The sequence below is a fragment of the Xyrauchen texanus genome, chromosome 15 (assembly GCF_025860055.1).
Source record: "Xyrauchen texanus isolate HMW12.3.18 chromosome 15, RBS_HiC_50CHRs, whole genome shotgun sequence".
NCBI lineage: Eukaryota > Metazoa > Chordata > Actinopteri > Cypriniformes > Catostomidae > Xyrauchen > Xyrauchen texanus.
In genome coordinates, this window is record NC_068290.1 from 25,878,477 (window position 1) to 25,902,760 (window position 24,284).

At 47.4% G+C, this 24,284-nt stretch overlaps 1 protein-coding gene across 2 annotated transcripts in view; it reads right to left on the reverse strand.

Annotated features, from left to right (window-relative positions):
• Positions 1-7,005: 7,005 nt before the first annotated feature.
• Positions 7,006-24,284, reverse strand: part of cd4-1 (CD4-1 molecule) — a 28,466-nt gene continuing 11,187 nt past the window's right edge. Inside the window, exons 4-12 of one of the 2 annotated variants that reach the window (XM_052144618.1) lie at positions 23,515-23,597; positions 23,265-23,420; positions 23,025-23,162; positions 22,336-22,590; positions 16,496-16,900; positions 8,261-8,518; positions 8,068-8,174; positions 7,860-7,906; positions 7,006-7,492 (exon numbers count right to left, since the gene is read on the reverse strand). In XM_052144618.1, coding sequence (XP_052000578.1) covers positions 7,462-7,492; positions 7,860-7,906; positions 8,068-8,174; positions 8,261-8,518; positions 16,496-16,900; positions 22,336-22,590; positions 23,025-23,162; positions 23,265-23,420; positions 23,515-23,569 — 1,452 coding nt within the window. In that variant the 5' untranslated portion in view covers positions 23,570-23,597 and the 3' untranslated portion in view covers positions 7,006-7,461. Of the gene's footprint in view, positions 7,493-7,859; positions 7,910-8,067; positions 8,175-8,260; positions 8,519-16,495; positions 16,901-22,335; positions 22,591-23,024; positions 23,163-23,264; positions 23,421-23,514; positions 23,598-24,284 lie in introns of both variants that reach the window. The other variant, XM_052144617.1, reaches the window with a different exon arrangement.

Consider the following 24,284-nt stretch of genomic DNA (forward strand, 5'->3'; position numbering starts at 1 on the left):
CTATATAGGAAATAGTGAATGAGTGAACGATAGCGGACACAGCCACTCTCGTCGCGACGATTGAAATGCTGTCTGTTTGTGGTCCAGTTCAGCTCAACTTGGATGTTTACATGGATTTATACAGTTAATCCGCTTGAAGAGCTGTGATAGTTTCCAGTGCCCACGCGAGGGCGCGGAGTAAATGCATAAATATTGCTTATGACATGCAGAACAAAGCACACTGATACTGATATATTGCTGCACTGATTTAAAAATGTACACTTAAAAACAATAGGTTACTCACGTAACCCCGGTTCTCTGAAACATCGAGTGGAGAGATCCACCTATGGGAAGGGCATCCGTACCTGACCTCTGCAGAAGCATCCAATTGCACCAAGTCTGGCTAGACAGACAGAAGCGCGTGTCCTATGCTCGGTAAGGTCCGCCCCTTACCTAAGGGCATATAACAATCTGCAGCGCTGCTGCTCCTCAGTAAGAATATTAAGCTTCTCGTGCAGCAAGCGGGGCAAGCTAGTGGATCTCTCCACTCGATGTTTCAGAGAACCGAGGTTACGTGAGTAACCTATTGTTCTCTTTCATCATCTCGTGTTCGAGATCCACCTATGGGAGACATGGACAGCTCCCGATTGCCCAATACACTCACAGTGAGGTCCTGCAAGCCAGAAAAGGGAGCGGTAAGCCCCAAGGAGGCGGTGCTTGACACGTCCGTAATTACACACATGGCAACCCTGAAGCACACAAGTGAGAACTGTGTACTGGCAGAGCTGAAGAAACATGTTAGTGGCACAAACATAAATATCAGCCCAGCAGCACCCAGTAAAGACAACACCCAGCAGGAATGTTAATGCATGCTCGGTGACATGAATGTGTACAGCCAACCGGCCCATTACCCCTTTTTCCCTACTTCATATATGTATATATATATATATATATATATATATATAAAATATATTACATATATAAAGAAAAAGGAACCAACAGGGGAGGGGCTATGAAGAACCCACCCCAGGACAGAATGAGCTACCGGGGTCCTGGTTACATCCAGTCGGTAGTAGCGTTACAAAAGTATGGGGAGAAGCCCAGCTGGCAGCAGAACAGATGTCCTGCAATGAAACTCCCCTGAACAGAGCCCAAGAGGCGGCCATGCCCCTCGTTGAGTGGGCTCTGATGCCTTCTGGAGGCAGCACTCCTGAAGATTCATAAGCCAAAATTATAGCTTCCACAAGCCAATGTGAGAGCGTTGCTTAGAAATGGGATTCCCGAGTGAGGAGGAGCCCAAGAGATAAAGAGCTGATTGCTCTTCCGAAAAGCACTGGTCCTATCCAAGTAAGCCCGCAGGACACGGACCGGACACAGACCATTCAGCCTCTGATCCTCTTCAGATGAAAAAGGAGGAGGGTGAAAAGCGGAAAGCTCCATTACCTCACTGCGAGAATGCTGGGAAGCATTTCGGCATAAAGGCGGGTTAGGCTTAAGAAAAACCTTATCTCCACTAAGAGAGAATTTAGTGCAAGAGGAATGAACAGAGAGTGCATGTAGGTCACTGACACGTTTAGCTGATGCTAAGGCCAGGAGCAGCAGCTGTCTTAAAAGACAGAATTTTCAGGAAACGCCTCCCAGGGGCTCAAAAGGTGGCTGACATAAAGCCTCCAGCACCATGGAGAGGTCCCATTCAGGGACAGTCCTTCTAGTAACTGGGAGAGAGCAGCGGGCACCCTTCATAAATCTACTGAATGAGGGGTGCTGCCCTGCCGTTAAGCCATCAAACCCAACATGACAAGCGGAAATAGCTGCCAGGTAGACCTTAATAGTGGAAAAAGTCCTGCCTTTATCCATAAGGTCTTGTAAAAAACATAAAATATCAGAGACTGAACACTGATATGATGTTGAACCACGCTCATCACACCACCCTTCAAACACTTGCCACTTACAGTCATATAGGGACCTTGTGGAGGAAGCCCTAGCGTTCTGTATAGTTGCAACCACCCGTGGGGGAGCCCCATCGAGCTTAAGTTTGTCCTCTCACGGGCCAAGCCCACAGAGCCACCCTGTCGGGTGTGGGTGATATATTTCCCGTTAAGCCTGAGACAGCAGGTCTGTGCTGAAGAGGGAGGGGCCACGGTTGGGCATGCAGAAGAGGAATTATCTCTGCCAACCATGGTGCCTTGGGCCACCTGGGTGCTATCAAAATTAGGGACAGGCCCTGCTCTCTCACCCTGGCCAGGGTAGGAATTAACAGGCACAGGGGAAGCGCGTGAGAGCAGCACTTTGGGCCACGGGTGGGCAAGTGCGTCCACGCCCGAGGGGCGTCCTCGTCCTTTAGCGAGAAGAACATAGGACAGTGGGAGTTTTGGCTGAAGAGATCTACGTTAGCCTTCGAATTTCTCCCACAACATGCCCACTATCTGGGGGTGGAGTCAGCCAGTCTCCGTGAGGCGGGTTCCCCCTCGACAGAAGGTCACGCCCCTGTTCAGGACACCTGGAACATGGGTTGCTGCGTAGCGACAGGAAGTGCCGCCTGCTCCACACCAAAAGCCTGTGAGCTAGGGCATGAAGCTTGGCGGCGCATGCCGCCCTGGCGATTGATGTGTGCCACTGCAGTGGTATTGTCGCTGTGAGCGAGCACATGATGCCCCTGCAGGCGGGGAAGAAAATGATTCAGAGCTTTCCATACGGTCATGAGCTCCAGATAATTTATGTGGGCTGAGCGAAGTTCAGCTCGACCACCGAACCGTTCACCGTCCTGCCCTCCTGAGTGGCTCCCCAGCCTGTTAAGGGCAGCGTCTGTCGTTACCACTTTTCGCAACATAACAGCCCGAGAGGGGTCCCATGTGCGTACATGTCTGCACTCCTCCAGTGGCGCAAGGCTGCTGTGCACGGCGTCACTGTGACAGAGCGGCAGAGGTGCGTAATGGGCTGAAGTGGAGGATAAAACCCACTTCATGAATGCCCTCATCATCAGAAGGCCCAAAGGCAAAACTTGAATAGCTGATGCCATAAGACCCTGTAATCTGAGACACTTGCGATATGGCACATTACGTCCCCTCCTTGAATTGTGATAGACAATTCATTAGAGAGCAGCAGCGTTCTTGTGAAAGGCGTAGCGCATTGAGATTGAATTCAGCTCCAGACCCAGGAATATAACACTCTGGGCAGGTGTGAAATTGCTCTTGCTCACATTCACTCTGAACCCGAGTGATGTGATGTGCGTGAGCACCGCGAGTGTCTTGCACCACCTCTTCCCTGGAATTGGCTATGATTAACCAATGCGTCTATGTATGTTAGGATCCTGAGACCCGTTATTCTCAGCGGCTAAGCCAGCTTCCGCACATAGACAGAACACCCTCGGACTCAGCGAGAGGCGAAAGGGAGGACTGTGAATTAGTAGCATATGCCCTGATAGGCAAAGCGAAGAAATTTCCTGTCTTGAGCGTACATATTGATGTGGAAAAAGGCATCTTTCAGATGCGACTGATGTGAACCAGTCGTTCTGATGAATTGAGCTGTGAGTGTGCCGTGTGTTAACATTCTGAAATTGTATTTCCTCAAATGTTTGTTTAACACTCTGAGATCCATAATAGGGCCGGAGAGAGCCGTCCTTCTTTGGAACTAGGAAATAGCGGGAGTAAAACCCCTGATTGCATTGATCTCGGGGTACTACTTGAATCAGCCCCCTTCACGAGGAGGGAGGAAATTTCTTCTTTCAGAATGTGTGCAGCTCTTTTCTGTGTGAGAAAAGATACGCCGCCCGAAAGGTGGAGGTCTCCTGGCAAACTGGAGCCTGTACCCTTTAGTTATGGTTCGAATCACCCACTTCGGGAGCCGACACAGCCTGCCAAGCTGTTGTGTGGCTCGCAAGTGAGCCCACCTGAGCGGGGAAGCGCTTATTGCTGCGTTTATGCCCGAGTTGCTCATTTGAAATACAATGGCGCCATCTAGTGGACAACATAGGGGCGACATAAGGGGTTAATGGAGAGATGTTCTCTCTCTGTGCTGGATTTTTGTGATTTTTTGTGTTCTTTTTCTTTTTTGAAACACTTGGGCGAAGCCTTTATTGAGTGTGTGGGAGAGATGTAATAGGGGCTGTGTGGTGACACTGCTCTCATACTGTTTCTCACTGTAAACACTTCCAGCACATGGAAGTTCCCTGATATGGGCTGAACAGGGGAACACACATGGTTCTGAACCGAACACACAGGGTGGGCACCCACTGGTAGGGGGCTGACCCCACCAGTGAAACCCTCCTTTTCTTGAGAACTTGGAGGGTCGAACAAGAGTCCGGGGGCTGGTGGCCCGAGCGTGGACTCAAAGCCCCTGAGGCCATGGATCAGGCCGGCCGCTTCCGTTTAGAATCGGGAGGGGTAGAGTGGGGGGTTTCTTGGCGCGGCAGCTGAAGACATTCTACCCCAAGGCTTAGCAGAAGGCGGGTTACCCTGCTGATGAGGTGGCTTATTCGAGGCTTTGCCTTACGGGGTAATGGAAAGGGCGCCCGAAGCAGGAGGGTTGGGTGGTCGCGTGGTGGTGCCTGGCTGGTGCAGCTCTCCTCGGGAGGCATAATTTTAGCGCTAGATCCTCCTTCCTCTTGTCGTCGCATACGCTGTTGCATTAAAGCGGCAGCAGGGCCAAATAGAGCCTGGCCAGGCTCTACAGGAACATCCACTAATCGCCGTTTCTCACTGTCAGGGAGGCCCGACAAGTTAAGCCAAAGAGCACGTTCTCCAGCCACTGAGAGCGCCATAGAGCGCCCGCGAGGCTGGACGGCCTGGCGGGCATTCACGGAGAACAAGGTCATTCACCGTAACAATCTCCTTCCACAGAGAGGGTGTGGGGTCCCTTTTCCAATTGTTGCCCCATATCGACCAGGAGTTCAGCCTGGTATGCAGACAGAAGAGAGGAGACATTGAGGGCTCTGGCGGCCAAGGCCGAGGCTTTGTAAGAGGCCTGGTGTATAGAGGCAGAAAACCGGTCCATTTTGTTAGGAGAACAGGTTTGGGGGGCAAGTAGACCACCTTGAGATGGATTAAGGTGTCTGGCGACAGAGGGCTCGATGGCGGGGGTCACCCATCCCAAGGGCCGTCATGTCCTTTACTTCAAGGCCCGCGAGACCGTGTTTTAGGTCCAGCGGGTCCCCCAAAAGTACCTCATATGCTTTGGCATGCAGGAAGGGCAGGGAGAAGTTGTTTTCTCGAGCCTGGAGGGGTCCCAGGAGTTTCCGTCATACCGTCCCTCTCTTGGTCAGTGGCACTTTGTAAAGCTGGCCATTCGATATTGAGGCGGCGGCGCTCGCTCACAAACCTCGATGAGGACAGACTGGGTGAGGGCTGCAGGGGCGTTAGCCTGAGTCACAGAAGGCGGGATGGCATCCTCGTCCTCCGAACCTTCAAGAAGGCCCGCGTCGTCGTAGTCACCAGAACCAGCCGGCTCATTGGCGAGCGAGGGGTCCACTGAGAGAATCTCCTCAGGAAATTCGGGTTGTGTTGATCAGCCCAGCTGGCGAGGCCACGCCCGGAGGAAACCAGGGCAGCGTCGTCATCACCGTTACCCCCATCGAGTCGGAGAGTTCGAGGTCGGTGCACTGGGTAGCGGCGACCTTGAGCCTCCGGCGGAGTTTTTAGGCAGCGCCAGGCAGTGGCTACAGTTTTCCGGAAACTCTAGAGCCTCCTCCGCATGTTTGAGACCCATGCACACAACACATAAAGGATGGGAATCCTTGGCTGCGATGAGGGCACCGCCTGCGGCCGGGCAGGCACGCGATAGGCTGCCCCAGAGGAGGCCGTGAGGCTTAGAAAATGCCATAAATGTTCGAAAACTCTGAAAAATCCTTGCGTGGAGCAGGAGAGAGAAAAGGCGGGCAGCCTGGTGGTAGTTTAGAGCGAGCTTGGGCGACTTGCAATAAACAATAAACAGCTAAGTTGGCTGAAAAAAGGTTAATCACGTCAGGCGGAGGCTGATCTGTGCGATGTATCCTCCTGTAGGCGGGTGAGTGAAAAACTCTAATTTCAACCGAGCTGAGTACAAAAACAGAGGTCGTGAGAGCGAATGTCAACTGAGGAGCAGCAGCGTGCAGATTGTTATATGCCCTTAGGTAAGGGAGGGACCTTACCGAGCATAGGACCGCAGCTTCTGTCTGTCTAGCCAGACTTGGTGCAATTGGATGCTTCTGCAGAGGTCAGGTACGGATGCCCTTCCCATAGGTGGATCTCGAACACGAGATGATGAAAGAGAACTGATGTCATAAGAGCCCAGTTACAGAATCACCCTGAAAATGACCATCTCATTACACAGAAAAGCCTGCGTTAGAATTAGAGGCAAAATGTACCTCAGCGTACTGCCTGAAGTTGGAGCTGTGACTTTAATCTTGAAATATCAGCTTGTCTTGGTGTTAAATGAAGGCATTGCATGATGAAACTATTATTTTTTTCACTGTGTGGAGCGAAGAATGTGTTTCACTTTGAAGAGTTTCATGCTGCTGCACTGATGACTTGCAGCTGTGAAATTCCGCTCTCATAAAAGTCCCATTTAATAATCTCTCAACAAATTACACATTAATTAAAATTAAACCCAGTAATGTAACGACAGTACTGCCACACATTGTAAAGAAGTTAAAAAAAAAAAAATTTGAAATTTACTTGAGTGAGAGTAAAACGTAACCACTTTTAAACCTACTCTAAAAGTAACATTTTCCCCAAAAAGTTACTCAAGTAAATGTAATGGAGTAAATGTAACGAGTTACTACCCACCTCTGAGACTGAAGTTATTAATATTTTATAATTATATTTTTCTCAGCAGGCCCGCCAGCAGGCCCATTCGAGCTTAAAGTGTTAAATATATCATAGTTTTATTGTAATTCAAAGAAATGTACAAAAGTCCAGGGACTCCCAGGCACAATTTCTTTTTTCATATAGTATTTTATTGTACATTATGAGTATTTTTGTTTTCTCAAAATAAGAATTAACAGAAAAGAAAAACAAAAGTGAATGTTTGAAGTTAATAGACCATTCAGAGCATTAGAGAGATAAATAGTCAGCTAAAAACAACATCATTGGGATATTCAAGACAGTGTTAGGAGGTATGTTTGGCATTGCGTATAAAGTTGTAATCTAAAATGCATATACATATTACAGTGCCAAGCTTCAGTGACATTTTATTTAATGTTTTTTTCTAGTGATTCAATGTTTTAGGAATAACACATTCTCTTGTTGTATATTTAGCCTCCAGATAAATCATATCATGTTATTTACACCTAAAAAATGATCAAGAATATTGTTTAACCTGCCTATTATTCTGCTTCTTATCAAATATGTTCAGATATTTACAATGTGGTCATGAGAGTATGATACAATCTAATAAAGAAATACCAAAAATGAATGCAGTCACTGGAATGGGAAGTTTAACTCAGACAGCTATACATCAACATGGTTATTTGTAACATCAGTTATAAATATGAAAAGCTGAGGAACCTCAGGTCTTGTAGAATCCTTTTGGTTGGGGACTGAGAGAGAGTAAGATAATCAAAGATGTTGATGATTTATGTATGTACTGTATAAACAGTATACATGTTGAAAGGATAGTTCACATAATTTGCTCACTTTAACGTTGTTACAAATGCCCAAATGCCTTTCTCTCTTTTATGGAGCACAAAAGATGTTAGACAGGCACAGCCTCAGTCACCATTCACTTTCATTGTATTGAAAAAAAAATGCAATGAAAATTAATGGTAACTGAGACGCAAAGATTTATACATCTTGTACTGTATGTTCCATGGAAGAAAGAAAGTCATACAGGAACAACATGAGGGTGAGTAAATTATGACATCACTTTAAGTTAAAAACAGGATACCATACAGTTGCTAAACTTACTTTTTACAGCAGCAGAACCTGGTCTTGTGTCGTCTGGACATTATCATCTGCTGAGAAGAATCACAAAATCTTTTTCAGTTTCTCCTTTCAAAAAGTTTATTGATGACAGTCAAGTGTGTGTGTGTGTGCGTGCGTGTGTTTGTGTTGACAAACAAGTCGTCTGTAATGAACAGCGAAAAACTTGAGTGTATATCATTAAGATCTTAACCTTTTTGTGTCTGCGAATGACAATGATGACGATAACAAGGAGCAAGATGAAGACAACAGCTCCACTGCTGATGGCAACCCAAAGCCAGATGTTCACCGAAACATTCTCTGCAAAACAATTTATCGATAAAAGCAGAGTTACAAGTTTTGCAGCACATTCATCACTCTTTTCCTATTTCTGTCACATTTCTTACCAATCTTCAGGAATAGCTCAGCAGATGTCAGCATCTTCTCATTTTTCCAGAGTTCACATATACATTTCCCACTGTTCTGCACTCTCACTTCAGGGATGAACAGAGAAGCAGGGTGAGGAGAGGAGCTAAGTGATGGAAGAGTGGAGCAAGATGGACATTTCCATTTCACCTCAAGGTCAGAGGTCATAGGATGCCCTAATGTGCATGTCAGATTTACACTTTGGCCTTCATATAATGAAGATCCCGCAGAAGAGGGCACTAACAGAAGGAGAAATTTAGAGAGTTCTGATTAAATAATCCAAGTAAATATTTGGTTTTCAGGTTTTTGAATCAAAAGAACAATTACACAAATGTGTGTTATCTTTAGCAGTGGTTTTGTATGTTGGTTTCAAACAGCTACTTCAAAACTGTCTAAGAAGTGCACTCTGTAATTATTTGTGTATTTTGCGCTGGGCTTATACTGATACCTAGTGTGTGTATGAAGCTTCACGCAGAAGAAAAGGTTTTCACTTACTGATGCCATTGAGCACTATGAGTAGTCAGATTAATCTATTCCATGAGTAAATGTGTCAAATAACAAAGGGCTTACAGACAAAAAATGAGACTGGTCATACTACCTTAATATGTCTTCATCTCATATGAGTTTAAATAATTTTAAAGTAACGATTACCACATATTCGTATTTTGTTAATTTATCAAAATACTATTGATCATAATTAATGCTAATGTTAAAAAAATGTATATGTCTGTATATGTATTTATATGTTAAATTAACATTAAAGCTGAAGTGTGTAATGTTTGTTCCACTAGTGCCACTGAAGATCAAGCAAACAGATAGTCCCACCTACAACTCCATTGGTTGATTACATTTTATTGTGCTGGTATGGACAGGTTTCTCAAAACAAATAGAGGATTTTTATAGTGCCACAGAGACGGTGTTTATGGTGTAAGGCTGAAATAAAGATGTCATAAAAGTCAAAGAACTCTGCAAGAACCAACATCATAAAACTCTTACACAGATGAGAATCTCCACCTGAGCACACACACAAAATGTATATGTGAAAATGTAACAAATAAAACCATGAAAACAAATAATGTAACTAGGCATGAGTGGTATAATTTAAAATGTATCAGTGCGACTGGTATATTTGTCCCTTTCCCATGTTGATAAAACTAATAGTAACAAAGTTATAAGGTCTTTGCCAAATGCTGTATAATTCTGGAGGTCTGTCCCCATCCCTGCCTGTATGTTAATGAGGTATGTCCCCAGGACCTCCAAACCTAACCACTCTCAAAATTCCCTTTGTTTATGGTTTGGGTATTTAAGGAAATTTGACACATTGTTCATGGTTCTCTGTAGTCAGATGATCCCACGCATTAATGTGTGTACTTTTAATAATAGAAATCTGTAATTCAGATCTCCCACATGGTTTACTGTGTGTAGTTTTCTATCAGGTAATGGTAATTGCAATTTGAATTGAAAGGTCTCTCTGCAGCCAGATTGACCCACACAGACAAAGTGTGTAGCTATTCTCTACCAGGTAATTGTAATTCGAATTTCTTAAGTTTTGTAAATGTTTGAATGGAACTTTAATTATATTATTCACTGATGATTTTGAATTTGATTTATTATTTTAATTGGATTTTTTGAATGTATTACTATTACCTGGTAAAATAAATTGTTACTTTTTAATTCATCCGGAAGGACAGTTCCCCTTCTGTCGCTCTCTCCACGTTGTGTCAGAGAAGCGACACTAGGGGTCTCTCTTGAGCGCCGATATCCACCTCTGATCTATGAAAAAAGGCCAATGAGAAGTTGGCAGCCAGTATTTGCATAACCCGCCCCGGACATACGGGTATTTAAGCGGCGCAAATACAGGAGTTCATTCAGAAAAATTTCTTCAGAGCCGATGGTCGTGTCTGCAATTGCTGCGTGTTACACACCAAGTTCCTGTCATTCCTCTGCTGCATGCTGTTGGACCTTACAGCGCACAACAGCGGCTTTCTCCTGTTTGCACGGCTGTTCATTCCTGCCCCTGGGCGCTTAGACAGCGCAGATTAAAAGAACTCTCACGAGTTTTTTTCATAAAAGAGTGATTTTATTTAAAAGAGTAATTTCCTTTAAAAGAGCAAAACACAGCGGCGTTGAACGTCCTTTTAAGGACGCATCTTTATAAAGATGCCTTTCCGCCCCTGTGTTGTTTCTGGATGCGGTAGAGTGCTCTACGCTTCAGACGGCCACAGGCGTTGTCTCGTGTGTCTGGGTAGCGATCACACCGAGGCTGCGTTTGTGGATGGTTCATGTTCTCACTGCGAGAACATGACCATGACAACGTTGCGCTCGCTCAAGCCGCCCCCCGCATTGCTCCTTCCCACAGGATTGAGGACGATGCGGTTGGCGATGGAAGCGATTTGGGGATGGCAGCGGGTGCAGCTCCGCTGGGTACGCCCCCACGGACCACCCGCACCCCAGCATGCTCGTTGACCCCCCCGGTCCCGTTTTTCCCAGAGGTGCATGATGAGCTGACGTCTTCGTGGAGAGCACCCTTCTCCACTCATCACACCGCCACCTGCTCATCCGCCCTCGCCACCCTCGACGCCGGAGCGCGCCACGGGTATACGGCGATTCCAGCAGTTGCGCTCCATCTATGCCCCGGAAGCCCTACCACCTGGCGGGGCCGCCCTGTACTCCCTTCCCGGACCTGTAGAGCAACATCCTCGCTGACCGCGAAGGCCTACAGTGCCACCGGACGCGCCACTTCTGCCCTGCATGCCATGGCTCTCCTGCAGGTCCACCAAGCCAAGGCACTGCGAAACATGCACGGGGGTGGCCCTGACCCCGACACGCTGCAGGAACTGCACTCAGCGACCGACCTCGCCCTGAGAGCGACGAAGGTCACAGCGCAGGCGCTCGGGCAGGCGATGGCCACGCTGGTGGTCCAGGAACTTCAGCAATGGCTGAACATGGTCGAGATGCGTGAAGCTGACAAGACTCGCTTCCTCAACGCCCCTGTCTCCCAGTTTGGCCTCTTCGGCGACACCGTCGAGGACTTCGCCCAGCAGTTCTCCACGGTGAAGAAGCAGACGGAGGCCATTTCTCACATCATGCCTCGCCGCAAGTCTGCCGCCACGGCCTCTGCCCCGTCTGCTCGCCGAGGGCGTCCTCCGGAGGTGTTAAGACCGCTCCGCCCCGGTGGAGGGCCGGGAGGAGAATCTTGTGTTTTTTCATTTGCCGCACCCGTACCCAAATTCTCAATAAAAGAGCTATTTCCTTTGTCTCTGGGTCACATGGCTCGCAAATGCCGTTCTCACGGCACTCTGCTTTCAGGCCTCAACAGTCCCGGCTCCCCGGACACGGTGTCCCCGCCCTCAGCCCCACGACTGTTCCCCGGCCGGCCGGTTCAGACGAGTCCAGAGGACGCCATTTTTCCTCCCTTTTAGCCAAGGACGCGATAGAGCCTGTCCCTCCAACCAAAACGAAGAAGGCTTTCTACAGCCCTTACTTTGTTGTACCCAAGAAAGGCGGCGGCTTACGACCGATCTTGGACTTGCGAGTTTTCAATCAGACCTTGTCCAAACTCCCGTTCAAAATGCTCACCCAGAAACAAATGGCGTCCGGCATCTAGATTGGTTTTGCAGTGGTAGACCTGAAGGACGCGTACTTCCACGTCTCGATTCGCCCTCGACATCGACCCTTCCTACGGTTCGTGTTCGACGGCCAGACGTATCAGTACAAAGTCCTCCCCTTCGGCCTGTCTCTGTCCCCTCGCGTCTTCACGAAAGTCGCAGAGGCAGCTCTTGCCCCGCTCCGAGAAGCCGGCATACGCATACTCAATTACCTCGACGACTGGCTTATCCTGGCCCCCTCGCGATTTACTATGCACGCACAGAGACCAGGTGCTCAGGCACCTCAGCCGTTTGGGGCTTCAGGTCAACTGGGAAAAGAGCAAACTCACCCTGGTCCAGAGCATCTCTTTTCTCGGTTTGGAGTTAGACTCAGTCTCAATGATAGCACGTCTCTCCAACGAGCGTGCTCAGTCAGTGCTGAAATGCCTTGCTTCCTTCAAGCCAGGTGCCGTGGTCCCTCTAAAACAATTCCAACAGCTCCTGGGGCATATGGCATCCTCCGCGGCGGCCGCGCCGCTGGGGTTGATGCATATGAGACCACTTCAGCACTGGCTCCAGACTCGAGTCCCGAGACGAGCATGGCACCGCGGCACGCACAACGTGAAAGTTACCACTGCCTGCTGCCAAACCTTCAAACCCTGGACAGACCTCTGATTTCTACGGGCAGGAGAACCCTTGCAGCAGGTGTCCCGACGCGTTCTGGTTACAACCGACGCTTCCAAATTGGGTTGGGACGCCGTATGCAATGGGCACGCAGCCGCAGGCCAGTGGAACCGAGGCCCGCTGCGTTGACACATCAACTGCCTAGAGCTGCTGGCTGTTTTCCTTGCCCTGAGGAAGTTTCTCCCGTTAATTCGGGGCAAGCACATCCTAGTCAGGACAGACAGCACCACGGTCGTAGCCTACATAAATCACCAAGGCGGAGTACGCTACCTCCACATGTCACAGCTCGCCCGTCGTCTCCTCCTTTGGAGTCAGCAGCGACTCAAGTCACTGCGCGCCACTCACATCCCCGGCAACCTCAATGTGATAGCGGACGCGCTGTCAAGACAAAGCTTGCCCGGCGGAGAGTGGAGGCTCCACCCCCAGTCGGTCCAGCTGATTTGGGACCGGTTCGGCAAGGCCCAGGTAGACCTGTTTGCCTCCCAAGAAACCTCCCACTGCCCGCTCTGGTATGCCCGGACAGAGGCTCCCCTCGGGGCAGATGCTTTGGCACACAAGCAAGTACGCATTTCCCCCAGTGAGCCTTCTTGCACAGGTGCTTTGCAAGGTCAGGGAGAACGAAGAGCAGGTAATTCTGGTGGCCCCCTACTGGCCCACCCGGACTTGGTTCTCGGACCTCACGCTCCTCACGACAGCCCCTCCCTGGCGAATTCCCCTGAGGAAGGACCTTATTTCTCAGCGACGGGGCACGCTCTGGCACCCGCACCCAGACCTCTGGAACCTGGACGGGATGCGGAAGATCTAGCCGGCCTACCACCGACCGTCATAGATACTATCAACCAAGCCAGAGCCCCCTCAACCAGGCATCTTTACGCCCTAAAGTGGCGTCTGTTCACGAACTGGTGTTCTTCCCAAGCCGAAGACCCACAGAAGTGCGCGGTTAGGTCAGTGCTCGTGTTTCTACAGGAGAGGCTGGAGAGGAAGCTGTCCCCCTCCACCATCAAGGTGTATGTCGCCGCCATCGCGGCTCACCACGACACGATAGACAGCAAGTCTCTTGGTAAGCACGACTTAATTGTCAGGTTCCTCAATGGTGCCCGGAGGCTAACTCCCTCCCGGCCTAACCTATTCCCCTCCTGGGATCTCTCGATCGTCCTCACAGGCCTTCAGAGACCCCCCCTTCGAGCCGCTAGATTCAGCTGGACTCAGGACCCTCTCTCTCAAGACCGCCCTGCTGATCGCGCTCGCCTCCATCAATAGGGTCGGGGACCTGCAAGCGTTCTCTGTTAGCAACACTTGCCTGGAATTCGGTCCGGCAGACACATAAGTGATCCTAAGACTGCGACCGGGCTATGTGCCCAAGGTTCCTACTACACCCTTCAGAGATCAGGTAGTGAACCTGCAAGCGCTGCCCCGGGAGGAGGCAGACCCAACCCTTTCGTTGCTGTGTCCAGTACGTGCTTTGCGTATCTATCTGGACCGCACACAGAGCACTAGACGCTCTGAGCAGCTCTTTGTCTGCTTCGGGGACAGCGGAAAGGGAACGCTGTCTCCAAACAGAGGCTTGCCCACTGGGTTGTCAACGCCATTTCATTGGCATATCACACCCAGGCCGTGCCCCCCCTTGCGGGTCCGAGCTCACTCCACCAGGGGTGTTGCGTCCTCGTGGGCACTGGCCAGGGGCACCTCCCTAGCAGACATCTGCAGAGCAGCGAGCTGGGCAACACCTAACACTTTTTCGAGATTCTACAATCTCCGAGTTGAGTCAGTACCGTGTTTTCTCAGGTCCGAGCCCGTAGAACTCGGTAACACGCTGACGATCTGATCGGGTGAATCGCTTGCGCCTAGCAACCTTTCCCTCAACCGAGGTAAAATAGTGGGCCTCCGTTCCCAGGAGATCTCATCTTCGGGTCGCTGGTTGACTCCTCCCTAGCCCTTGTGGGTCCGCAGTTCAGCGGAGGAACTCGCCGACCCAAGCCACTACGGGTACCCAATCTACCCTGTACTGGAATAGGTGCTCCACAGGTAAGGCCTCCTGTTCGGACTCCCCCTGTGTGTAATTCCGCGGTACTGTCCCCTCACGAGCGGACTCCTGTGTCTCCCTTAGGCAGTTACAGCTGCCTTGGTCGCCGTGCTGTACGCTATCCCCCCTCTACGAGGTTGGATCTACCACTGCACCAACTTTTCCACATAGGTCCTAACAGGCCATGTGAGGTATCTGCCACTCTTTGCCTCCCCTGCAGGGTAGGCGTGGCCTCCGCAGGGTCTTCTCCCCCTGAAAGAAGGGCTAAGACCCCCTTCCCTCAATGCGTGTAAGGGCCCCGGCCGTAGTTGCTCTATGCAAGAAACATAGAGAGAAAAGAGGCCCAGCCAGGCTGGCCCGTTCCCAGGTTGGTGGCCATCACCTTGTTCCCCCCTCCAGGGTAACGAGAAGGATTCTGATGGCTTGAATGGGGCATTGGGGAAGGGTACGTGCAGTCTGATACAGTTGGTCATCCTGCACGTAAGAATACCTGCTCGCTCCTGTATCAGCAGTTCACGTACACGGCTCAGCGCATGGCACGTTTATAAGTGGACCCCTAGTGTCACTTCTCTGACACAACGTGGAGAGAGCGACAGAAGGGGAACGTCTAGGTTACGTATGTAACCTCCGTTCCCGATGGAGGAACGAGACGCTGTGTCTTCCCGCCACTCGCTGAGCCGAGCCACTGTTGTGGCGGACCATTCCGCTCAGATAAATCCTGAATGAACTCCCGTATTTGCGCCGCTTAAATACCCGTATGTCCGGGGCCGGGATATGCAAATACTGGCTGCCAACTTCTCATTGGCCTTTTTTCATAGATCAGAGGTGGATATTGGTGCTCAAGAGAGACCCCTAGTGTCGCTTCTCTGAAACAACGTCTCGTTCCCTCCATCGGGGAACGGAGGTTACATACGTAACCTAGACGTTTTTTTGTATATTTCTTATTAACTACAAATCTATGATCAGAGTTAGCTTAACAAAGCTGCTTCTGAAGAAACCCATTAGTTAAGTAAAAGGATATACGGCAAACCGAGAACCTATATAAGGACTTAGCCAAGTAGAATTAAACGGGAATACTAAGAGTAGGACCGAGAATCTGCAAAACAGAACTTAATTGACTGGGCTAAACGATGAGTCGAGAATCTATAGTAGAACTTAGCCAAATAAGACTAAACGGGTAAAATCGAGAACCAATAGGGACTTCGTCTAAAACGTACTAATATCTGAAACTGATGAGTTTGTAGTTAAAGGACCTGCCTCCGGCCGGCACATGACCCAAATAACATTGAAATAACAAATACAGTCTAGAAGAGAGAATTACTAACAATAATAAGATACAAAACTTAAATTCATAGCATAGATACATCAACAAGGTTTTTTCATAAATGGAGTCAGATGAAATAAAGAAAAAAATAAATGATAAGATTAATAAAACATGGAACTCAAATCAAATAATCAAAGCATTATTTAATGCGCACGATAAGACAGAACACGCAGGAGACCTTCAGCAACGCTATTGGATTCCATCCTTCGGCCGATAGGTGGACCCCCTTACAATAGCCAAACCTACAATTGGCCTACAATTGATAAGAGAAAGTATTTTAACACAGGAAAAGTTACACACTTCAGCTTAAACCAAAAACAACAGCAGCATAATAGTGCCCTCAACTGACGACTGTTATGAGCAACATGTCATAAAAATGGCATTATTTGTTTCAACTACAATACTATGAGAATGCGCAAATTGATTGATAGGCAGAAAGCATCATTGTCTACGTCCCGTGGACACATATTTGTTTGTTGTTTACTGGAGTAAAAACTGTGACAACTAGCCTCTTGTTATCAGCTATATTTTTGCAATATTTAATGTGAATTCCTCGGTGATACTTTATTCATCCAAAGTGTTTTTATTTTTCACATACCCTGCAGAATCTGCACCTGCAGAACCTCCACTTGCACCTTCCTGCTGAGGGTCTTCTTCATGAATTTCAGACTACAGGTATACTCCCCTCTAATTTTCTTCGATACAAGAAGCTTATGAATTGATAGATCCTGATCTTTCAACTCTCGTCCCTGGACAGCAATTTGTGCATTCATTGTGATGTTCCATGTAGTCTTCGGATGAACACTTAGGATGAGAAGAGGTACTGCAAGCAGCTGGCTTTGGTCACTGCGAGGTGTGAAAATCCAGCTACCCCTCTGGAGGCTAAAGTTTGTTACAACAGCCCAGGGGATGTTAGAGGACAAAGAACAAGGGATGTCAACTGTAGGGGAGTATGAATAGGAGACAGATGTATAAATGGGATCTGGTGGAGAAGGGGCAAGGTCTGGTGAAGAGACAAGGAAACATATGAAAATGTATATTACAAATGTAAAGAAATAATAATATATCAGAATATCTTAAGGTTCATGCAGTGCAGCAGCATCACCCACAGAGACAAACATTGCCACACAATATTCACACAAGTTTTCCACTTACAGTTGAGTTCCTCACTGTCAATCATTAGCATTTATTATATTCATTGTTACTTTCATTGTTTTAAAAAAAAACTCTTATTCTTATTTTGTAAAGTTATTCAGTCTACTTAAAATAATTCGCTGCAGCAATATAATATTCCAGGTTCAATACAAGTTATGCTCAATCGACAGCATTTGTGGCACACTATTGATTCCCACGAAAAATTATTTAAACTTCTCCCTCCTGTTCTTAAAAAAAAAAAGCAAAAATCAAGGTTCCCCGTCTGTCGCTCACTTCGACGTTTGTGTCGAAGAAGCGACACTAGGGGTCTCTCTTGAGAGCCTTGCGCATCTCTGAACTTGAGAAAAGGCCAATGAGAAATTGGCAGACAGAATTTGCATGTCCCTTACCCAGACATACGGGTATAAAGGGAGGGAAATATGCGTCTGTCCATTTAGATTTTGTCTTTGGAGCTGAGTGGTTGTGTGATCAGCGAGCTGCATTCACTTACTATTTCACTCATCTCTACAGAGCGCATATCAGCAGCTTTTACCTTCTCTGCAAGGCAGTGGACTGGATTTGCCCCTGGACGGACAACCCAGGGAACGAGATGTTTGCTCCGGAGCTGGTAAGCAGACCACTCTATCTCTGGTGGAGGGCCGGGAGGAGAACCTTCAGTTAAAGGTATTTTCTTTGCCGCACCCCCTTCGTGCTGTGGTTCCCACATTCTCGATAATAAAACAAAATTTCCTCTTTCACTGGGTCACCTGGCCCACAAATGCCATTCTCATGGCAACTCGGTGCCACACTTCAACAGTCCCGGAACCCCGGACGTGGACTCCCGACCTCCGGACCCATGACTGCTGCCCCCCGGCCGGCCGGTTCTGACAAGTCCAGAGGACGCCTACACGGGACCTCCAGCAAAGTCACTAACCCATCCCCTGCCGGGTGTGCGGAGCAAGGTAAGTGCTTCGAGTCTTCTCTGAGCACCAGAGCCTCGGGACGCGCTTTTGCCTCCCGACACCACAATACCTGCCCCGCCCCGCTGCGAAGCCTCGCCAGGTACGTCGAAAATGATCATGCCCTTAGTGCCCCTCACACGGATCTTGGAAGCATGGTTTTCACTTCCCAACCCATCGCGCTGGTTGGCCAGGCCCATCCAACTCGGCTACACGATTCAGTTCGCCAGGCCCCCGCCCCCTTTCGGCGGTGTCCACTTTAACTCGGTGCACGGCAAGGATGCCAACACCCTGTGTGCAGAAATCTCGACTCTTCTACTCAAAGACGCAATAGAGCCTGTCCCTCCAGCTGAGATGAAGAAGGGTCTACAGCCCTTACTTCATCGTACCCAAGAAAGGCGGCGGCTTATGACCGATCTTGGACTTTAGAGTTTTCAACCGGGCCTTGCACAAACTCCCGTTCAAAATGCTCATGCAAAGACACATTCTAACTTGCGTCCGGCAACAAGATTGGTTCGCAGCGGTAGACCTGAAAGACGCGTACATCCACGTCTCTATCTTGCCCTGACACCGACCCTTTCTACGGTTCGGGTCCGACGGCCAGGTGTATCAGTACAAGGTCCTCCCCTTCGGCATGTCCCTGTCCCCTCGCATCTTCACGAAGGTCTCAGAGGCAGCCCTTGCCCTGCTAAGGGAAGTGGGCATCCACATACTCTACCTCAATGACTGGCTCATCCTGGCCCACTCTCGAGAGTTACTGTGCGCCCACAGGGACCAGGTGCTCAGGCACCTCAGCCATCTAGGGCTTCAGGTCAACTGGAAAAGAGCAAGCTCACCCCGGTTCAGAGCATCTCTTTTCTCGGCATGGAGTTAGACTCAGTCTCAATGACAATGCGCCTCACCAATAAGCACGCGCAGTCAGTACTGAAATGCCTCACCTTGTTCAAGCCAGGCACAGCAGTTCCTCTAAAAACAATTCCAGAGGCTCCTGGGGTCACGCCACTGGGGTTGATGCATATGAGACTCCAGACTCGAGTCCCGAGATGGGCATGGCGCCATGGCAGGCACCGTGTTTCATCACCCCCGCCTGCTGCCAGACTTTCAACTCCTGGACAGACCTCTGTTTTCTGCGGACAGGAGTCCTCCTACAGCAGGTGTCCCTATGCGTTCTGGTCACCACAGACGCCTCCAAACAGGGTTGGGGCGACGTGTGCAACGGGCACGCAGCCGCTGGCTTCTGGAAAGGGCCCCCGCTGCGTTGGCACATCAACTAGAGTCTAGAGTTGCTGGCTGTATTCCTTGCCCTGCAGAGGTTTCTCCCGCTAATTCGGGGCAAGCATGTCTGGATCCGCTCAAAAAGCAACGCAACGTTAGTGTACATAAATCACCAAGGCGGCGTGCACTCTCGTGACATGTCACATGGGTTGTTGATGCCATAGCATTGGCCTATCACACCCAGGCCGTGCCCGCCCTCTTGCGGGTTCAAGCACACTTGACGAGAAGTGTGGCATCCTCGTGGGCACTGGCCAATGGCACCTCCCTAGCAGACATATGCAGAGCAGCGAGCTGGGCAACACCCAATACCTTTACGAGATTTTACAATATCAGGGCTGAGTCGGTCTGGTCCCGTGTTTTCTCAGGTCCGAGCCGGTAGAACTCGGTAACACGGAACAACTGACCGGGTGTACCTCTTGCACCTAGCGCCTTTCCCCTCCACTGAGGCGATCACGTGCACTCTTATCCCAGGAGATCCCACTAACTCGGCTCCCTGGATGACTCCTCCCTAGCCCTCTGGTCCGCAAATTCAGTGGAGGAATTCCCCGATCAGAACCACTATGGGTACTGAAACTACTCTGTACTGGAATAGAATCAGAATCAACTTTATTGCCAAGTATGCTTACACATACAAGGAATTTGTCTTGGTGTCAGGAGCTTCCAGTGCACAACAACACAAAAAAACAATACAAAAACAACAGCAAGACATAGATAAAAAAGAATAATAAATATATATATATATATATATATATATATATATATATATATATATATATATATATATATATATATATATATATATATATATTTATTATTCTTTTTTATCTATGTCTATATATATATATATATATATATATAATTATACATATACGTACATACACACAGACACACACCTTCATACACACATACACATATACATAGTGCAAATCTAAAACAAATCCGTTATATAAAGTACAAAAATACAGTATGTTATGTACAGTTTTGTTTCTTCTTTGTATGTAATGGCAAAACAGGATATGTTAGATAATATAAATAGACTTAAACTGTGTATTGCTGATAACTATTGCTCAATGGGGCGGCTTTAACTGTTTATAAGATAGATAGCCTGAGGGAAATAACTGTTCCTGTGCCTGATGGTTCTGGTAACCACATCTTCCTCATCTTTTGCTTACGAAAGACACAGAACACATCATCTTCACAGATCTTGAGTGCAGGTTGAGTAGCAGGAGGGGGGGGGGGGTTGCAGGAGGTGTTGGTGTTTGTGTGTAGTGACGGTCAGAGTGGGTGTGGGGTGTGAGATTGGGCCTTTCAAATCTACAGTAAAACATGTTCAGGTCGTCAGCCAGTTGTTAGTCCACCACAGGGTTGGGGGTAGGAGTCCTGTAATTAGTTAATAGGTGAACCACAGGACGGGCCCCTGTGTGGATTAATCCCCCTGTGTGTATTTTCCGTGGTACGGTCCCCCTACGGGTGGACCCGCGTCTCCCTTGGGCAGTCCCCGCTGCACCCTGGTCACCGTGTTTATAGAAACTCCTCCCTCGCAGCAGGTAGGATCTACCACCACGCCATTTCCACATGTGGCCTGAAAACCCATGTGATGTATTCCGCCACTCTTTACCTCCCCCCAGCCTGGGCAGGTGGTGGTCTCCACGGGGTCTTTTCCCCCTGAAAGAATAGGAGCTGGAAAAGAACGCCTTTCCCGATGCGTGTGATAGCGTTAAGATGGCCCCAGTCGCTTTGACTTATGCGAGAAACATAGAGAGAGAAAAGGCACGGCTGGCGAGGCCTGCTCCCATGCTTGTTAAGTCGCTTTGTTCCCCCCTTTGGTGTGCTGGGAACCTAAAATGTTTATGCCGATTTTATGGGGCGTTGGAGAAGGGTATGTGCAGTCTGACGCTTTGGCATGCAACTGCCTGTCTGCACCTGCATCAGCAGCGCACGTACACGGTTCAGCACATGGCGTGATTGATTATGGACCCCTAGTGTCGCTTCTTCGACACAACGTCGAAGTGAGCGACAGACGGGGAACGTCTAGGTTACTGTCGGAACATCTAAGTTACTGTTGTAACCTCCATTCAATGATGTAGGGAACAAGACGTTGTGTCCTCCTGGCCACGATGCTGAACTGTTATGGCCAAACCTCATTCGCGGCTCCTCAGTGCAAAACCTGAATGGACAGATGCATATTTCCCTCCCTTTATAACCGTATGTCCGGGGGAGGGACATGTAAATTCTGTCTGCCAATTTCTAATTGGCCTTTTCTCAAGTTCAGAGATGCGCGAGGCTCTTAAGAGAGACCCCTAGTGTCGCTTCTTTGACACAACATCTCGTTCCCTCCATCAGGGAACGGAGGTTACAACAGTAACCTAGATGTTACAGTGAGGCACTTACAATGGAAGTGAATGGGGCCAATTTTGGAAGGTTTAAATGCAGAAATGTGAAGCTTATTACTTTATAAAAGCACTTACATGAATTCTTCTGTTAAAACATGTGTATTATTAAATCTGTAAAGTTGTTTAAATCATACTTTTGATGGTTTTAAGATTTAAGATTCTGTGTTACATCGACATGGCAACAAAGCTGTAAAATTGTTTGTAACTTTCCACAGAAAAGGTTAGTATTGATTTTACCACACTAAAATCATGTTAATATGCATACTGTTTACGAAACAGTGAGTATTTTAACTTTACAGATTAACCCCCTTTACTTCCATTGTAAGTGCTTTAATGTCCTTTTTTAAAGAAAAGAAGGGACAGGTCAAAATACATTTTTATTATGCCTCAAATGCTGTAGATTGAGCTTAACTTGTATTGAACCAATATTCCTTTAAATGTAAGAATCTGTAATCGTGTAAGATGAAATGGAAGTAAAGTGCTGAGTAAAGATGAGAGAGAGTAAAAAGAGATTTATGAAGCACACTTCTGTAGATGGATTGATACACTCAGAAAGAGAGAGAGATAGATATGCAGAGAGTGAGTGTAAATATATGGTATAACATTTATAAACACACATTTACACAAAATACATAAATGACATACAGTTGAGTGAATGTATACATAAGCAGTCTCACCTATTACAGAAACACTTGTTGTTGCTTTTGCTTTTTGGTTTTCATACTTCACCTCGCATGTCCAAACACCACCAGCGCACCTGGACACATCTTTAACCGAAATTGTGTTTCCACTGTAAGATGTAATCTCACGTTCACATTCTGAGTTTTTAGGTGGACTCCAAGTTACAGTGGTCGGAACCGGACTGCTTTCCACTTCACAATTTAGAGACAGAGAGTCACCAAATAACACAGTCGGCACTTTGGGTATAGACACTAAAACAGAGAAAAAGATGTTGAAATGTGGAACAAGAACAATCTAAAGGAAGTTAAATCTTATAATTTAATGTGTATAGTTTTACACCAGTTTTACTAAGTGTAAACAGTTTGTAATTGATGTGAAAATATGAATGTGCAGAATTTTCTTTTGCAATTAGACTCTATAACACAGGGTGGCGCAGTGCACCTATTGACATTCTTACATTATCGCACTCTTTTACTGTAAGAGTCCACATTTTAACTCAACAGTGAGAGCCATTTCATCATATATTTGAAGAAAAAAAAAAACACCTAATTGGAAATTCATTCTAATACTTGTCTCAATGTTTTTGAAAATGTGTATTTAGGAGAGGCTAATAAATGGATGTTTTCACTGCATAATTTGAAATATAATAATTTGAAATTGTCTCTCTCTATATACTTTATCTTACCACGGTACAGTTTGTAGGTCTTGATATAATTATCCTTCCTTACATGTTGTTCACAGAGGAAAATTTCAAAATCAGAATCCTGCACTGGTGAAATTTGTAGAGAGAAATCCGGTAACAGAGAAGCACGTGTCCAGGTCCCTACAAATGGCATAAATACATGTGCAGTTATATCAAACAAGATAGCATAATTATTATTAGAGTATGCAAAAATACATATATAAACTAAAAATTGCATCGCACCCTTTTGGATCCCAGTCAGAGGATTCCTGCTGATGACTGGTGCCTTATCCACTGACCCATAGTACCAGTTCACATAAACATTCTCTGCCGTTACTGGTGTATCTCTAGGTAGGGTAACGGTCCCTCCTTCCTGTGCGTAAATTACCATGGGGCTTCCTAACGGTAAAGGAACACAAACTGCTTGTATAAGCTGCTTTTCTGATTTCATGCCATATACAGTAACAACTGTCGTGTTATTTGCCACACTTACCTTGTGCTTCGAGAAATTGGAGAAGCAGAGATATTACTATCGAACACAGCATCATTCTTTCCTCATAACAGATAGAGAAAGGGCTGAGGATGATATGTAAACCATTTCAGTTAGACACTGCTGATTTCGTAGCCATAGACAAAAGTAATAGTAATGGGAAGCCTTTTGAGGAAGGAAGGGGCTTGTGGTGGGCTCAGATTTTTGGAGTGATTGAGAGAAAGAGTAAGAGAATGGTGAAGGGGAGAAGAAAGCTTTGTGGTGGGCTATGGGTTACATACAAAAAAGGAAGACGAGTGCCAGTGTAGAAACTAAAAAGAAAAACAGCTTGAAAGACAGCAAGAAGAGGCAGCTGAGAGGTGTGTCTGTGGTGGGCTGAGATTGTACAGTGAGTAGATTGTTATCCTGATTCTTTTCACCTCTTCACCTCCTCCTCTATAACACCCCCTCTCTTCCTCCCTTGTTCCACGAAAGGCGGATCTCTCCACGCTTACACATAGAAAAAAGTACACCACATAGCGCTGCTGGTGTCATAACTAAGCTGGGAGTGTGGTGTGCATTACGTCTGTTATATCTGTTCTTGCCTTTCTTCTTTAAATGTGTATGTGATTCACATAAATCTTACTTTTTTACACTCCCTGTGAAGAGATTAATACTTAAAAAAAGCAATGTATATAGGGACCCCATGCTGTAAAACCTTAAGATCTGTGACTTTATTTGCAATATTGATAATATTAAGACACACTTAATCAAATCAAAATTATTCACATTTC